Source organism: Nannospalax galili, unplaced genomic scaffold, assembly GCF_000622305.1.
Source record: "Nannospalax galili isolate Female #2095 unplaced genomic scaffold, S.galili_v1.0 scaffold47, whole genome shotgun sequence".
Classification (NCBI taxonomy): Eukaryota; Metazoa; Chordata; class Mammalia; order Rodentia; family Spalacidae; genus Nannospalax; species Nannospalax galili.
This window is the reverse complement of record NW_008357641.1, coordinates 2,162,540-2,179,322: the sequence shown is the minus strand read 5'-3', so window position 1 is coordinate 2,179,322 and position 16,783 is coordinate 2,162,540. Positions and strand designations below refer to the sequence as shown.

General features: G+C 49.7%; 2 protein-coding genes and 1 pseudogene across 3 annotated transcripts; 2 read left to right on the top strand and 1 right to left on the bottom strand.

Annotated features, from left to right (window-relative positions):
- The first annotated feature begins 501 nt into the window (after nucleotides 1-501).
- On the top strand, nucleotides 502-1,435 carry LOC103751917 (annotated as a pseudogene).
- Nucleotides 1,436-1,558: 123 nt separating this feature from the next.
- Gng14 (G protein subunit gamma 14) lies at nucleotides 1,559-6,116 on the top strand. Its single transcript, XM_008855493.3, has 3 exons — nucleotides 1,559-1,654; nucleotides 5,407-5,502; nucleotides 5,590-6,116. Exons 1-3 carry the CDS (start codon nucleotides 1,559-1,561, stop codon nucleotides 5,713-5,715), a joined length of 318 nt encoding a protein of 105 aa, XP_008853715.2. The 3' UTR covers nucleotides 5,716-6,116.
- Nucleotides 6,117-6,241: 125 nt separating this feature from the next.
- On the bottom strand, nucleotides 6,242-13,124 carry Fbxw9 (F-box and WD repeat domain containing 9). 2 transcript variants are annotated; one of them, XM_008855494.2, is made up of 10 exons: nucleotides 12,654-13,116; nucleotides 10,912-11,051; nucleotides 10,707-10,835; nucleotides 8,936-9,048; nucleotides 8,760-8,851; nucleotides 7,397-7,545; nucleotides 7,199-7,312; nucleotides 7,009-7,098; nucleotides 6,870-6,935; nucleotides 6,242-6,791 (listed from the first exon to the last, which is right to left on the bottom strand). In XM_008855494.2, the coding sequence occupies exons 1-10, from the start codon at nucleotides 13,060-13,062 to the stop codon at nucleotides 6,717-6,719; spliced, it is 1,377 nt and encodes a 458-aa protein (XP_008853716.1). In that variant the 5' UTR covers nucleotides 13,063-13,116; the 3' UTR covers nucleotides 6,242-6,716. The 2 variants fall into 2 exon arrangements, with proteins under 2 accessions (XP_008853716.1, XP_029413218.1); XM_029557358.1 differs by lacking the exon at nucleotides 7,199-7,312 and having other exon boundaries at nucleotides 12,654-13,124.
- Between the last annotated feature and the right edge of the window lie 3,659 nt (nucleotides 13,125-16,783).

The following is a 16,783-nucleotide window of genomic DNA, read 5'->3' as shown; positions in this document are numbered from 1 at the left end:
GGATTCAAACACCTGTCTTCTGAACAGTCAGTGTTCTGAACCTCTAAGCTATCTCTCCAGCCCAAAACATAATTTCTTCAAAAAATAAGATATGTTGGGAGGCAGAGGCAGGTAAATCTCTGTGAGTTCAAGGCCAGCCTGGTCTACTACATAGCAAGTTCAGGCCAGCTGGGGCTACAGAGAGTCCCTGTCTCAAAAAGGCCTGAAAAAATTATATATGCCGAAGCTCTAACTCATAGAACCTCAGATTATTGCTGCATTGAAGATGGAACCTCAAAAGAGGTAATAAAGTTATTACCATTAGATGAATTCTTTAGGGTGAGTCCGAATCCAATTAAACTATCGTCTTTATAAGAAATTCAGGGGGCGGGGCTGGAGAGATGGCTCAGCGGTTGAGGGCACTGACTGCTCTTGCAGAGGACCTGGGTTCAATCTCCAGCACCCACACAACGGCTACGAACCGACCTTAACTCCAGTTCCAGGGGAATCCGAAGCCCTCTTCTGACGTCCGCGGCACTGCACGACACGAGTACACTCACATACATGCAGGCAATACACTCATACACATAAAATTTTAAAAAAAATTTAAAAAGAAGAAAAATTCAGGGGAGAGACGCCCGGAGGCCAGGGGGCGGAGCCTTGCTCGGTGCGGCGCCTTCAGCGGCCCCGCCCCGCCTCTCCCGCCATCCTCGTCACCGCGCTGGACTGAGTAGATCCATGGTAGCCGCCGCTCCGCGTGGCGGGTTTAAGGGCAGTGTGGGGCCTTGGCCGGGGTCGGCGGTAGTGAGGCCAGCACCGCGCTCCAACCCCCTTTTCCCTCCATGGTTTCCGCTCCCGAATAACTTGGCTGCGGGGTCTACGCATGCCGCACGCCAACCCGGACCGCGCAGCTCACCCGCCGCCAGCCGCCTCTTTCCGATGGCCTGAGTCGGGTCGCCTCTCCCCGACTCCGCCCCCGCCACGCAAAGTTAAGTTTGAAGAGGGGGGACGAAGGGAACATGGACATGAAGAAGAGGATCCACCTGGAGCTGAAGAACCGGACCCCGGCAGCTGTTGGAGAACTTGGACCAACTGCAAATCAAATGATGGACGAATTGAGGGGTTAACGGCTGAATTTGTGAACTTAGAGTTCCTCAATTTAATAAGTGTAGGCTTGATTTCAGTTTCAAATCTCCCCAAGTTACCTAAATTGAAAAAGCTTGAGCTCAGTTGATAATAGAATCTTTGGAGGGCTGGACATACTAGCAGTACTTCCAAATCTCACACATCTAAACCTAAGTGGAAATAAACTGAAAGACATCAGCACCTTAGAACCTTTGAAAAAGTTGGATTGTCTGAAAAGCCTGGATCTGTTTAACTGTGATTACCGAGAATGATTACCGAGAGAGTATCTTCAAGCTCCTGCCTCAGCTGACCTACCTGTGAAACTATGACTGAGAGGATCAGGAAGCCTCTGACTCAGATGCAGAGGTGGATGGTGTGGATGAAGAGGAGGAGGATGAAGAAGAAGATGAGGATGGTGAGGAGTTTGATGAAAAAGAGGATGAAAATGTAGAAGATGACAAAGATGAAGTCAGTGGGGAGGAGGAAGAATTTAGACATGATGGAGAAATTGATGAAGATGAGGATGAAGAGGAGGAAGAAATCGGGAAAGGTGAAAAGAGAGAGAAACAGACTATTAAGACCCCAAACAACCTGCAGAAACAAAACTGTTCAGTATTGGTTGCACTGCTCATGGATTTGGTAGCTGTTTTTGTTTTGTTTTGTTTTGTTTTTTTAAGGTAGCTGTGATACAAACCCCAGGACACCCACCCACCCAAAGAGCCAAAGAATAGTTCCTATGGCATGCCACCTTCTTCCACTTAGTCCCTTTTGGTACTCCACCACCAAGAAAAGTGTAAGCGTTGTTAGGTTTTCCTATACATAGCCTGGATAGCTATGATTGGTGAATCAACTGTCCATGGCTACCAGTTACACTGAGATTGTAACAACATTTTTTAGCTGGGCGTGGTGGTGCATGCCTTTAATCCCAGAACTCGGGAGGCAGAAGCAGGCAGATCTCTATGAGTTCAAGGCCAGCCTGGTCTGGTCTACATGGTGAGTTCCAGGACAGCGGGGGTTAAAGGGAGACCCTGTCTCAAAAAAAAAAAAAAAAAAAAAAAAACAGAAAGAAAGAAAAGAAAAATTCAGGATTGTCTTGTTTTTGAGGCAGGATCTTTCTTAGTAACCCAGGCTGGCTATAAATTCTAAGCTGTCATGAGTGAAGAGGAAATTTGATCTGTTGGATATTCATCTAAGAATACCAACACCACCAAAAGAGTGATTCCACCCAAGTCCAGCTTGGTGAACCAATGAGTTTATTAGGGTTACTCAGAGATCATAGATGAGGAGTTACAAGACAGTAGGTGACTCCTAAACATCCACATCACCAAAAACTCACCCAGCATGGAGAGAACATCCCAAAACTGCATAGACAAGAGGTTAACCTTCAGTTAACCTCCCACCTCCTCTATATTCTAGCACTTCCTGAGACCACATAGGGCTAGGGCAAAACTGCATACATTTGGGAGAGAGGTGCAGGAGGGCAAAGAGGCTTGAATCCCAGGTGACAGTCCGATAACCCTTCCCAACCCCTTCTCTATTTGAGAACAGGCTTAATTGAGGGGCTCTTGTACATAGCCACAGCTGCTCTGATTAAGATTGTAATGGCTAGGGGCTGGAAAGATGGCTCAGCGGTTTAAGAACACTGATTGTTCTTGCAGAAGACCCGGGTTCGAATCCAGCACCCACATGGCAGCTAACAACTGTCCCTAACTCCAGTTACAGGGGATCAGATGGCTTCTTCTGTCCTCTGTGGGCATTGCACGACGTGGGTGCACTTACCTACATGCAGGCAATACACACACATTAAAAAAAATTTTTTTTTAAAACTATTGTAATGGCTGTTATGTTCAGATAAACACACAGAACCACCAGAGATATGCACATACAAAGACCATGTGAGGACATAGAAGTTGACCTCAGGATCAGCAAAATGATGACAACTCAATGGGTAAAGGCCACAAGGTCTTAACAATCTGAGTTCATTCCCTACAACCCATGCAGTAAAAGGAGAGAACCAACTCCTGAAGTTGTCCAAAGTTATGTTCTGACCTCCACATGCTCGAAGCAACATGCACACCCTGCCCCCGAATAAGTGCCATTTTAAAATTTTCTCTTTGTATGTACGTGTTTTGCCTGCATGTGTGCAAGTACAGTATATGTGTACTATGCCCACAGAGGCCAGAAAAGGATGTCACATCCCCTAGAACTGGAGTTAAGGACAGTTATTAGTCACCATGTGTGTGCTGGGAACCAAAACTGGGTCTTCTGCAAGAGAAGCTAGTCTTCTTAAGCCCTGAGCCATCTCTCCAGCCCCAGAACTTCAAAAAAGATAGAGGAGGAGGAAGAAGACATATATAAGACAAGGAGAAAAGGCTTGGGAGAAACCAAACACCAGCACCTTGTCCTCAGACTTTAGCCTCTAGCCAACAATTCCTGTTGTTTACACCATTCAGTCCATAATATTTTGTTATGCAGCTCAACCAAACTAATACATTACTGAAGGGAGGGAAGGAGAGAGGGAACAAATAGTGTCAGGGTACTCCCTGAGGAATAAAGGGGAAAGGGTGGTAAGCAGATGTGGTGGGAGTACCCAGAGCTCCAACTGCGGCACAGGGATGGCTACAGCCTAGAAATGCCATACCACTCTAGATGACATAACATAAAGAAACATAAAGAAACTCCAAGAGGCAGACCTGCAGCAGCACCCTGTGGGTTGTGCTAAAGATGGGTTTACTGAGAGGAGCTGCAAAAAAAGTGGACAGGGGTTTCTTGGGTCCCTTAACAAGGTCCTTATGTGTAGCCCAGGCTAGTCTCTTAACTCCTAGAATCCAGCAATCTATCTTCCTACCTCAGCCTCTAGAGTAGCTTGAAAACTACCTGGTGCCAACCATGCTGACTGACAATTTTTTTGTGAAACAGGGTCTTACTATGTAGTCCAAGCTGCCCTCAAACTTGTGATCCTCCTGCCTCAGCCATGAGATGAGGCAGGGCAAGGAAAGGCTGTTAACTGACATGTACAGACTGCATGAGTCCAGGTATTGGGGGAAGGGTGGAGGGAGGCAGGTGGCATGACCAGGTGGAGCAGGGATTAGACTGAGAACTTTACTTGGCACCTGAGATCTGGTTAGATTATAAGGCACCAGAGAAATGATGGCCTTGGAGATGTGTGCCAGAGGTGCCAGAGCTGGTGGACAGAGACAGGGCAGGCAGGGCTGGGGGTGAACATGGTGAGAGGTGTGTGAGACACAAGGAGTAATGGTGGGCATGGCAGCTTACACCTGTAGTTCTAGAACTTGGAAGGTGGAAACAGGAGATCAAGATCAGCCTAGGCTACATTCATGATCAAGATCAGCCTAGGCTACATTCATAGTCAGTTTGAGGACAGCCTGGGCTACATAAGACCCCACCTCAAGAAGTCTTAGAAAAAAAAAGGGGGGGGCTGGGTGTGGTCACACACATGTTTAATCCCAGCACTTGGGAGACAAAGGCAGGTGAATCTCTGAGTTTGAGGCCAGCCTGGTCTACATAGTGAATTGCAGTCCAGGCAAGACTGCATAGTGAGACTGTCTCAAAAAAGACAAAAAAAAAAAAGTCTGGAGAGATGGTATAGCACTTAAGAGCACTGACTGCCCTTGCAGAGGACCTAATCGTCCATAACTCCAGTCCCAGGGGATCTGACGCTCTCTACTGCCCTCCATGGGAATTGCACGACATGGGTGCATTTACACACATGCAGGCAATACACTCATACACCTAAAATAAAAACAAAATAATTTTTAAAAAAGAAAAGAGGGAGTCTTGAATCTGGAGCTTGGGGAAGAGCTAAGCTAGGGCACACACAGTATGTCAGGGGTAGCAGAGACAGGAAGGGAGGATCTGTTGGGGATAATCAGCAAGGGATCCAGCAGGTTAGAGGGGCCTACCTCCCTCAGGCCTGCAGCCAAGCTGCTTAACCCCCCCAGGGGACCCAGGGGACATGTGACACCAGGACAGCCAGTGGGCCTCCTGGAACAGGGACCCCCTCTGTCACAGCAGCTGCTGCGGTTGCTGCTGGTGACATTTTGCTGAGTCCTGTCTTCAAAGTCCCTGCAGGGGTGGAGGAGGGGGTTGGAAAGGCCAGGCCTAGATCAGGAAGGGAACCAGAGTGGCTGGCTGAGGCTGGAGCAGACAGTCAGGCGTGTTCAGGAGTCCTGACCTGAGGTACCTGAACCTGAGGAAACCAGGAACAGACAGGGACCTGGGAGGAGAAACAGAAGCTCTGGGAGGTTTAGGCTTGCTTACAGCCCTACCCACTTTTCCCAGATGTCATCCAGCAAGGTAGCCATTGGCAGTGACATTGGACAGGCCCGCCGGACAGTGGAGCAACTGCGGATGGAAGCAGGCATCGACCGTGTGAAGGTGAGGGGTGGGGTGGGCCTGGGGTGGGCATAGCTGGGCAAGGGAGCAGATGGACACCTGGGCCTGGCTGACCAGGTTGGTCTGCAGGTATCCAAGGCAGCCACGGATCTGCTACAGTTCTGCATGGAGCAGGCCAAGAGTGACCCCTTTCTCGTGGGCATCCCAGCTGCCACCAACCCTTTCAAGGAGAAGAAGCCCTGTGTTATCTTATGAACCTACAACACCACCTCCAGGACCCTGGACCCCCCCCCCCGGGGGGGTGCTCAATAAACATAAAGTGATTGTTCTTGGGGTACTTGAGTGTGCTGAAGTGGGACACCTAGGGGTTCTGTGGTCTTGTGGGGGCAGTACACACCTGGCCAGGACTCCCTCTCTGCCCACCTCCAGGGGTCACAGCAGCAGCAGTGTCTGCTCACCTGGAACCCTGGGAGGCCTGCATCTCCACTGACCCACATACACATACCTGCAAGGTAGCTGGAGCAGATGCCTACTTGCTCCATATTTTTTGGGGTTCCAGTCAGAATCTACATGCCACACAGCCCATAAGCATCTCACCAGGTTACTTCAGACACTGATGCCCACAGTCTTTGGGGCTGGAGTTCACAGGCACACATACAGCAGCATGCACCCCAGCTCTGGCATGCCAACCGTTCCTGCTCACTTAGTCACATGCACACTGACAGTACCCCAGTCCCAGGGAGGCACAAGCACATGGCCACAGGAAGTTCACAGTCCAGGCTCAAGAGCTGCACAATAGGTTTATTTCTCCTTCACTCTTGTCTGGAAAGGGGCACCAAAATTCCAAAACCTAACAAACAGGCACATGCCTGTAATTCCAGCGCTTGGGAGATGGAGGCAGGAGGATCAGAAATTCAAGGCCAGCCTCAGCTACATAGTATGTATGAGGCCAGCCCTTAGTTACATGAGACCCCGCCTTAAGAAAACAAAAGAAGAAACAAGAAACAAAACATGACAACCTGGGGCTGGAATATAGGAACAGCCCCTGGGTAGGCCAGAACTGCAATATCGCCCACAGGCACAGGTGTGATCCCAGCCCTAGGGGCCCTGCCTGGCTGTGCCAGGGGCTTCCTGTGCCTCAGGCCTGTGGGGCCAGACAGAAGCAGCACCAACAGTGGGCAGGTCCCCGAGAGCAGAGGCTAAGGCCCAGCCTCAGCCAGCAGTATATGCCAACATCCACAGCCATGTCCACCTGCTCAGGCCAGCAGCCTCCAGACCTCCAATGACAGGCCCCCAGAGGCAGCCACCACCACATTGCCCTCAGCACAGATCTAGGGAGCAGGAGTATAGAATCAGGAGATGGCACAGGTTCTGGGCAGACTGGCAGGCTGTATGGGGCAGGACCTTACCCCATTCAGCACATTGTGGTGGCTTCTGGTACAGATGGTTCTTGGTGGGTCTGTGGGCACATGCACCTGAGAGGACAAAGGACAGAGGTCAGGATGTGTGCCCTAGCTGGTGGGGGTCTACATGGGTCACTGCTCTCACCCGGATGGTTTTGTCAGTGGATGTGGTGTACAAAGTCCCCAGCGAGTGTTTGATCCCTGTGATCTGAGACTGGTGGCCCACGTCAAAGGACTGAAGGAGAGATGGTTGACACTCAGGTGGGGTTCTCCCATGGCCTGCCCCCCCCATCCCACAAGTCAAAGGGGAGACACAATCAGGGGCCCTAGCAGACCCGGACAAGCTGGAAGCTGCCATCCCGGTTGGCAAACACGTGCAACAGGCCTTGGTTATCACCCGCCCAGAGCTGGGGCTCCTGGTAGGACATGCAGAGCAGATAGGAATCCAGCTGTGGGAAGGACAAGGAATGGAACAGCTCAGGAGAGACAAACTGGGCTATGGCCAGCCCTGGGCCCCAGGGGAAGGCTCCCACCTGTAGTCGCTGCAGTACACTGTTGGTGCGGCGATCGAACACCACAAGACTGTGGTCCTCGCTGCCTGAGATGATATGCCTGTCGTCTGCCAGCACCGCCAGCACAGCACTTGAGTGCAGCCTTCGACTCTTCACCAGGGCCAGGCCAGCTTGGGATTATGTGCCAGGAAAGGTGGGGAACATTAGACCCCTTAAGAGACCTAGACCCACCTGAGGATTTGGGCCACCATTCCCCTGGAGAAACCTTCAACTTGCTTAGCCTACCAACTGACCCTCACCTCTTCTCTGCTCTCCTGTCCCACCTATACTGGGGACCCAGGCCCCTGTCCCCCTTTGTTTCCTGTCCTTACACCACATTCCTCCTCCAACCCCACTAGGTTCTCTCAGTACAGAGCCAAGCACCTCATCCCATCCCAGGCTCTAGGCCATAGACTCCATTCTAGCACTCAGTGGGAAAAATAATCAATAGGCAGCCCTCATGGTACAGGCCTGTAAACCCAGGTACTCGGGACCCTGGAGTAAGAATTGGAGGCCAAGACTAGAAATGGCTCGGGCAGTGTGTGTTGTGGGGGAGCAGTGAATGTTGGAGGCCAGCCTGAGCTACAGAATGAGTTCAATGCCACCCTGGGCAACTTAGTGAGACCCTGTCTCAATACAAAAAAATAAAAAGGCTGGGGATATAGTTCAGGAGCAGAGAACTGGCCTAGCAGAGCAAGGCGCCAGGTTCAATCCCCAGAACAACAACAAATCAACCAACCACAAAACTACAGAAAAGACGTGTGTCACGCAGTACAAGAAGGCTTGTGTCGCCCACCAATGTTTGTTTACTGTTTTAAGAGGGTCTCATGTAGCTCAGGCTATCCCTGAACACCTCATGTAGCTGAGGATGCTCTTGAACTTCTTCCTGCTTCTACCTCTGGACTGCTGTGATTACAGGCCTGCACTACCGCACCTGGCTTATATAGCACTGAGAATCTATGCGAGGCAAGCACTCTGCCAATTGAGCTATATCCCCAGCCCTCCACTAATGTTCTAATAATCATCCCTCACATGAGCCCCAGGGGACTGGTAGCATATGGTGGCTGGAGCTTTGTGTGTGTGCATGTGCTAGAGATGGATCCCAGGCCTCATACATGCCAAGCATATACTCTAGCACAGAGCTCTACCCAGTCCATGATTTGAATTTCACAGATGGGGAAACTGAGGTTTAGGCTTGCCTATCATCAAACAGCTAAGAACTAGGGGCTGTTGGGATCAGCACCTCGGTAGGAGACTGTCACCCCAATCAAGCAACTCAGGCAACTGAGACTGTCACCCCAGGCAACTCTTCTTTCACTACCTGGGCTCTAGGACCCCAGCCCACCTCTGGGATCGTAGATGGTCACCTTCTTGTCATAGGTGCCAGTCACCAGGATGTCAGGCTGGTAGGAGAGGCATAGCACAGCCGCCTTGCCCCTGGGGACACATAGCATACAGGGCTGGGGTGATGGCTGGGCAGGGCCCTACCCACCCAAGCCCCCTGCCCAGGCCCCCTCACACTTGATCTCGCCGAACTGCTGCCCATCAGCTGCCATGTCCCACAGCTTCACAGTGCTGTCCCAAGAACCGGAGCACACTCGATAGTCCTGAGCTGCTAGCGACCACACCCAGCCCTGCAGGACAGGGAGAGCAGTCACATACTCACCTCAGGGGCTGTTCAGCAGCTCAGGGTTCCCTCCTGCTCAAGCCACAAGGAAAGCTGTGACTTTCCTATTTTTGAGGATGAGGCTTAGAGAGATTAATAGGCTCATTCAAAGCCAAACAGCTTTTCCTCCCTCACATCCACTTCCCCGGACACTGCAGTAAAATTTCCAGCTCCATGTAATCATCCACCGATGACAAAAATCAAAGATCAGTGGGAGGTGGGAAACAAAGACCAAAGAACCCACAGCAAATTCAAACATGTGCAAGGGCTTTGGGGTCTGTAGACCTGTCTGCAGTCAGATACAATCTATTCAGTCTGTCTGTCTGTCCATCCATCTCTCAGTGCTGGGGATAACACCCAGTGCCTCAACACATGCTAGTCAAGCTCTCTGCCACTGGGCTCCACTCCAACAGTACTCAGTAACTTTTTTTTTTGGTTTTTGAGACAATCTCACTCTGTGGCCCAGGCTGCCTAGAATTTACTATGTAGCCCAGGCTAATCCAGAACTGCCTTCAGCCTCCTGAGAATGCTGGGATTACAGGTGTGAACCACCATGCCCATGGAGGCCTAAGGCCCTTCACAATTAGATTAAGAGTAGGCCTTAGCCTGGTGTGGTGATACACACCTTTAATTACAGCACTTGGGAGGCAGAGGCAAGTGGATCTCTGTAAGTTCAAGATCAGCCTGGTCTACATAATGAGTTCCAAGCCACCACGAGCTACATAGGGAGACCCTGTCTCAAAAAAATAAATAAATAAATAAAAAGGGCAGCCTCCACTCCATGACCTGACTAATCACATGTCCTCCTTCCTCTCTGTTTTTCACTAGCAAACTGGGCAAAAAAAAAACAGTTCTTGCCTTAGCAGCAAATATGCACAGAGAGCTGGTATCTGACTCATTCCCTGCCAAACCCTTTAAGGAAGGTACTATAATGTATGTTGTTTGATAAATGATGCAACTGGGGCTCCAAGAGGTTGAATTCTCCCACCCAAGGTCACACAGCTGGGATGTAGCAGAGTGAGGATTAGAACTCAGCACCCTGAGTGTTGGTCTATAGACTGTCTTTTTTTAAAATATTTTATTTATTATTTTTATTTTATGTGTATGAGCGTATTGCCTGCGTGTATGTGAGTGCCACGGAGGTCAGGAGAGGGCTTCAGATTCCCTGGAACTGGAGTAAGGACCATTCGTAGCCGCCAAGTGGGTGCTGGGAATTGAACCCAGATCTTCTGCAAGAGTAATCAGTGCTCTTAACCCCTGAGCCATCTCTCCAGCCCCTAGACTGTCTTAATGATAGGCAGAGGCATCCCTCATCAGCTATTTCCCATGAAAGGACAGTCATGCTGGAGACCAGCTGATCCCCAACAGCAGCTTTCTACTTGCTCTGCACTGGCCTCTTGAGGTATACCTAACAAGATATTGAGTATCTACTGTATGCCAAAGCCTGAAATTATGGCAGCTTCTCACTGGACAGAGGAAACTGATGCCCAAAGAAGAAATATACCTCACCAAAAGTTATACCAACAATAACAGAGAGATTCAAGTCTATATAGTCTGGTACCAAAATCTAGGCCCTTTGCCACAGCATCCTACCCAGGCTATTTTATGTCCCCTAAGGCCCTTGACCTTGTGTGTGCTGTTGCCTTGGGTCCCCAAGGCCTTGACCAGAACTCGGTTGGGCTCCTTCCCCAGGTGCTGCAGGTCCCACAGGTTGACATTGCGATCTCGGGAGCCCGAAAGACACAGTGCCCCACCCTAGAAGGAGAGCAAGGAGATAGTGTTGGGGTCTTCCCACCCCCCTCTGCATGGCCTCCCACCTAACCCCCCTCACCTGGAGCAGCAGCACTGCATCAATGGAAGCAAAGTGCCCATCAGACAGGCAGAAGTACTCGGCCCGTTGCCCATCCTCTGCCCAGCGGGCCAGGTGCTGTTCCAGTTCGATGCAGGCCGCTGGCCAGTCAAAGTCCTCCTCTGTAGGGCACCATGAGCAGGATCCTCAGTGGGAACCAGATGGCAGAGCCCAGCCCTGGCTGCCAGGAAGCCCAACCTTTACCAGACTTGGAAAGAATGCCACCTGGATGTCACCCCCTACCTCAAGTAGCCCTAGACTCTGGCCTTGCCTTAAGCCACCTACTCACTCATCTCCCAGGCAGGACTAGGACTACTTAATCCAGTTCTCAGAAACCAGAGCTATAACTTTCAGGCTTCATCCCTCATTGCAAGCCTGGGGACAGCCACCTCAGGATGCTAAGATCCTGTCTTACACTCAATCCTCTCTGGGGCCTCAGGACTAACCCTTCTTGCCTCAGCCACCTGACTCAGACCCAGACCCAGGGACAGTTCTCAAACTGCTATCTGTAAACCAGGAAGCCATGTCAAGATACAGAATTCAAGAGATGGGAGGTGTGGCTCAGCAGTAGAAAGCTTGCCTAGCAAGCACAAGGCTCTGGCTTTTATCCCCAGTATGCCCACTGGTACCCAAAAAGGCAGAATCTAAACCCAAATCCTAAAAAGGCAGTGATTCAGTGGTATGGATGGGGCCCAAGCACCTATTTATCAAAGCTGTTTAGAAAGCTGTGTTTGGGGAAATTGTTGGAAGGCAAATCTCTAATTCAGAAGTCTGCAGAGTCAAAGCTTCCAGGTAGGGAATTAACTATTCTACTTGCCAGTAGTGTGTCTCAAGGGCCTAAGGACCCAGTAGTATCAGGATCAATAATACCTCAAGGTTGTGCTGAGGATGAGACAAGTGATAGAGAACTTGTCTAGTATATCCAAAGGCCTGAGTTCCATCCCTAATACCGGAATGAAAAAAAAAAAAAAACAAATCCTCACAATCAACAATTTTGAGATGTCTGCTCCTCCAGGGACCAAAAAACTCAAAGGCTGAAAGGACAGACTCACCAGTTCTGGAAAGATGACATGCTAGCCCAGAATTCATAAGGCTAAGGCCAGAGGATCAGGAGTACAGGCCAGCCTGGGATACATGAGAACCTGTCTCAAAATAATAATTAAATAAAACAGGGGCGGGGGGGGGGAAGATAGGCTAGATCCAGGAGTTAAATATTGTTGGTATTAAGGATCCCCAAGCACTAAACCCCAGGCTAATTCAGGGTTGCAGGGTCTTGAGACTCAGAATCCCTGCTTCACTTATCCTGAGTCAATACTCCAGGGTTCAAGGCTTTGTCATCACCAGTTGCTGCCTGTGCCTCAGACTACATCCAGAGTGTAAGGATTCTTGGGCTTATTTTGACATCCAAGTACAATCTGAGACTTCGGGGCCTGGAGTTATCCCCATCAGGCCTAGGGCCTTGGTGCTAGCAAAGCCCAAACCTGAGAACCTTTGAATTCTGAGTTTAGAGACCCCAGGTCCGTAGCTCTCCCTAAAGAACCCAAATGTTTGCCTCACGGGCGAGCGAGTACTTTGGCACCACGGGAAATTATCTCTGCCCTCAGTCAAAGCTGGAATTGCCACGAAGCTTGCCCCAGGCCTGTACCCACGCGTAGGCCTGGTACCTCTTTTACCCCATGCAATGCCTGGCCTGGGCGGGCGTTCCTGTTCTCGGTTGTGCTCACCTTCCACCACCGGGTAGGGCGCGCGCACGCGGCGCTGAGCACGTAGCCGCCAGGTGACATGGTCACGTACAAGGTCGTGCAGCGCTTGGCACACGCACGGCAGGACGTGGAGCACGACGCGAGCATCTAGGTAGCCGCAGATCTCAAGTAGCAGCTCCGGGGGCAGGCTCAGCAGGCTGGGCACATGCGCCGCTGAGACCTTGGAGGCCGCCCTTCGCTCCAGCGCGCCGGGGGTCGCCGAAAGCCTGGACTGCAGCGGGGCGCGCGGGGCAATCAAGCCTGGTTTAGGCGGGGTAAGCACGCGGGCCACGTAGGCCTCGGCCTGCGCGTCGGGGTCTGGCTCCAGCTCAGCGTCCGAGTCATCGTCGCAGGAGCGAGGATCCTCGCACAGACCTGAGGGAAGCTCCATGGCGACCGGGTGGGCGCGGCTGGCCAGGCTTGGCAGGGGCTGGCCCGCGTCTGGTTTCCTAGGCAGCACGAGATCACTTCCGGCGCTTCTAGATGACGTCAGAGGTCACCAGAAGCGACAGATTAATGTGTATGTTGGGTTGTTTCCTGATAACCTGGTAGCTGGTGCTTATTCTGCAAATTTCTAGTTCCTACTTTGTTTTTGCTTGAGACAGGATGCACATTACTTTTACCTCAAAGGGAAGAGGTTTTTAAAGGTTTTTTTTTAATACACGCTTTTTATTGAATTTTTGTGATTTCATATATCTTAATCATATTGACCCCCTTCCCTGTCTGCACCCCCCCATGTCCCGCCCACAGGATCTCATGCATTTTGTCCTATGTCAAGGCCTATGGAGTCGTTTGTGTACCCAGTCGTACCTGGGTACAAGTTCATTCAGTGGAGCTTGTTCAGCCTCATTTCCTTAAAGATCAACTCTCCCTCACGCAGCAATGATCAGCTGCCAATAGTTCCCTCCGCTAAGGTTAGGGCCTCCTGCCTATTTCCTGGGTTCTGTGCCGGTTTTTATCTGAGTGAGTATGCATAGATCTTGTGCATGCTATACCATTGCTTTAAGTTCATATGAGCAAGATCCCAGAAGCTTCTAAGACTGTTACCTTGTGGTCGTGCACCACCCCTGGCTGTTAAACGTTTTCCTCAATGGTTCCTGAGCTCTTGGGTGGGTGAGGTTTAATATAGTAGCCCAATCCAGGGACATTCTATAGTCTCTTAATCTCTACATGTTGGCTAATTGTGGCCTTTGTTCATCACTGTTGTAATGCTCGCTAATGAGAGTTAAGATGCATTATTATTCTCTCTACCCCTGGTTCCACAATGTTCTATGAGCCTTAAATGTAGAGGTCACTTAGGGTTGGGCATTTTACAGACTTCTCTGTGTCTACCAGTTGTGGAATTCTGTGCTAGTCTCCATCTGCTGCAGAAGAACCTTCTTTGATGAGTGGTGACTGTTCAACTTGCCTGTAAATATAAGGATCCATGCTTTAACATATACATTTGTCTAGAGATGTGACAGAGGTAGTTTTCTCTAGGATCTATGACCTGTCCGGCCATGTGTATTTGACTATGTTCGCAGTGCCACACAAGCTCCCAACCATTGAGAGGGCTTTCAGTCCAATTAGATAGCTGTTGATTACCCCTAAGATAAAAGTGCCACTACTCCATTGTTATAGTTTGCTGTGTTAGCCATTGTGTTTATTGGGCTTTAAAGCTGGGGTTGAACCACTGATTGACTTTCTACCTTTTCAGCTTGCATAGTATTGTCCAAAACTATGAGAGCTCATCTTCAGGGAGGTGGCTTCCAGGTCATTTCCAGCTCCACTGCTCTAATTCCTGTGTCCAAAGCACGCCACTTTCAGAAATAGGGGCTTACCTTCAAGTTCTGGGAGGTAATCAAGGGCTGTTGGCAATAGCCTGCATTATTTTGGGAGTCTCTTGACCAAACCTGGCCAACAACTTGAAGGGAGGCTTCTCCTGTCTGGAACTGTTTCTCTTGTTATATAGCTTTCAGCTATACATGTGCAATCATATACAGATATTATAGATATTGTATGTGTATTTTCCAGGCTTTTGAACTAATACATTGCTCTCTGGTAAGCATTATTGATCACCAGCTACGCATTATTGATCTCTCATCTCTCTCACAGTCTTAACTAGGGAGAGAGGGAGGGTTAAAGATTTTTTTTTTTTTGGCCCTTTTTGGGGATAGGGTCTCCCTATAGTCTCAGCTGGCCTGGAACCCACTGTGTAGACTCGGGCTAGCTTCTGCCTCCTGAATGCTGGCATGCACCACCACATCCAGCCTTGACTTTTTAAGATAGGGTCTGTCACTACATAGACCTGGCTGACTTGGAACTCCTTCTGTAGACCAGGCTAGCCTTTGCCCGAGATCACCTACCTTTGCCGGGAAAGGTGTGTGCCATCACCCCCAGCAGGAGTGGCTTTTTTCCTGAGAACCTCAATAGGTCTCAATTTGTCTTCCAAAGTAGTTGAATTACAGTGATTCTTTTTCAGCTGGAATTCACTATGTAGGCCAGACAGGCTTCAAACTCACAGAGATCTCTGCCTCCCAAGTGCTGGGACTACAGGCATGGACCACCACACCCAGCTTAGTATTATTTTTATGTGTGAGTGTACCACCTTGCGTGTATGTACCTGTGTCATGCAATGCCTATGGAGGTCAGAAGAGGACACAGGATTCCCCTGAAACTAGTGCTAGGAATCAAACCTGCAATGACGATGTTTTTTTCTTTTTTGGACTTTTTGACAGCGACTCCCTGTAGCCCCAGCTGTCCTGGAATTCTCTATGTAGACCAGGCTGGCCTTGAACTCACAGAGATCCACCCGCCTCTGCCTCCTGAGTGCTGGGATTAAGTGCATGCACCGCCACGCTGGGTTACAACCAGTGCTCTTAACCACTGAGCCATCTCTCCAGCCCTTACTCAGCTATTCTTTTTTTTTTTTTTCAAGGTTTGATCATTTGTTACTTTTAAAGATTATTTTTGAAAAAATATGTAACGCTTCACGAATTTGCGTGTCATCCTCGTGCAGAAAGTCAGCTAGGAATAGATGTCTGCTATGGAGGCTCATCAGTGAGCTGGGTCCCAGAGAATGCCGTGCATGTTTCATGTGTACATCTAAGATGGGCATGGTGGCGCATACCTTTAATCCCAGCACTCGGGAAGCAGAGGCAGGCAGATCTCTGAGTTTAAGATCAGCCTGGTCTACATAGCTAGTTCCAGGCCAGCAGGGCTGCAGGGAGACCCTGTCTCAAATAAAAAAATAAAAATCACATGTACAGCTAATGGTCCCTTTCAGTCACTTTCCTACATTACATGACTGAAAACAGGCTTCCTTTGTCCCTCAATTTTACTTTTCTAGTTCTGGGTTTAAAGCTAGAGCCAGTCCCCTAAAAATAATTTCATAAATGGAATTCTGTGTTTCCAACTTGTTGAAACAGGTCTCACAACTTAGCCCAGGCTGATCTCAAACCTAGTATCCTGCCTTGGCCAGCTACGCATCTTCATTTTTATTTGGTGGATATTATGTGGGTGCACACACTTTCAGAGGCCCGAGGAGTGTCAGGTGTCCTGCTCTATCACCCTCCACCTTATTCTCCAGAGACAGTATCCTTTACTGGACCTGGAGCTAGACTTGCTCCTGCAATTCTCCTATCTCCACCTCACAGAGCACCAAGGTTAAAGGCCACCTCCACACCAGTCACCATCACCACCAAGGACATAGAAACCAGACACCAAAGGTTTCACAAGAAACTGATCTTTACTCAACAAAGTTCTACACAAGTGGAATCTCACGCCACCTTGGCGCCAGTCCCCAGCACAGCACGGTAACAGATGGACAGACCTGGGAGCCCAGAGGGGGTAAGAGGGCAAAAGAGGAAAAGAGGGACTGGGAAAATGGTGGGGGACTGTGGATCAAGGTCAGTCTGTGTCCACAGCTTTGGGCAAGGAAGGTTAAGAAGGTGAAATTCCGTTGTGCAAAAACCAACTAAAAATAAATTAAAAAATTAAATAGCCTTCTTTAAAAAAAAAAAAAAAAAACGAAAAATCAAAAAAATGAAGCTCCCCTTCCCAGAGAGGGGTTGGAACCCCCCAACTTGAACAAAGGGGATAAATACAACCCCACACACACACACAATCTACAC

Excerpts from the sequence above, each read along its gene's own strand:
- Gng14 (XM_008855493.3), top strand. The coding sequence starts at position 1,559 with ATGACAAAGATGAAGTCAGTGGGGAGGAGGAAGAATTTAGACATGATG. Across the intron at positions 1,655-5,406 it reads GGAGGAAGAAATCGGGAAAG|ATGTCATCCAGCAAGGTAGC; the intron begins GTGAAAAGAGAG and ends CACTTTTCCCAG. Across the intron at positions 5,503-5,589 it reads CAGGCATCGACCGTGTGAAG|GTATCCAAGGCAGCCACGGA; the intron begins GTGAGGGGTGGG and ends GTTGGTCTGCAG.
- Fbxw9 (XM_008855494.2), bottom strand. The coding sequence starts at position 13,062 with ATGGAGCTTCCCTCAGGTCTGTGCGAGGATCCTCGCTCCTGCGACGAT. Across the intron at positions 8,852-8,935 it reads CAGCAGTTCGGCGAGATCAA|GGGCAAGGCGGCTGTGCTAT; the intron begins GTGTGAGGGGGC and ends ATGTGTCCCCAG. Across the intron at positions 6,792-6,869 it reads ACCACAATGTGCTGAATGGG|ATCTGTGCTGAGGGCAATGT; the intron begins GTAAGGTCCTGC and ends CCTGCTCCCTAG.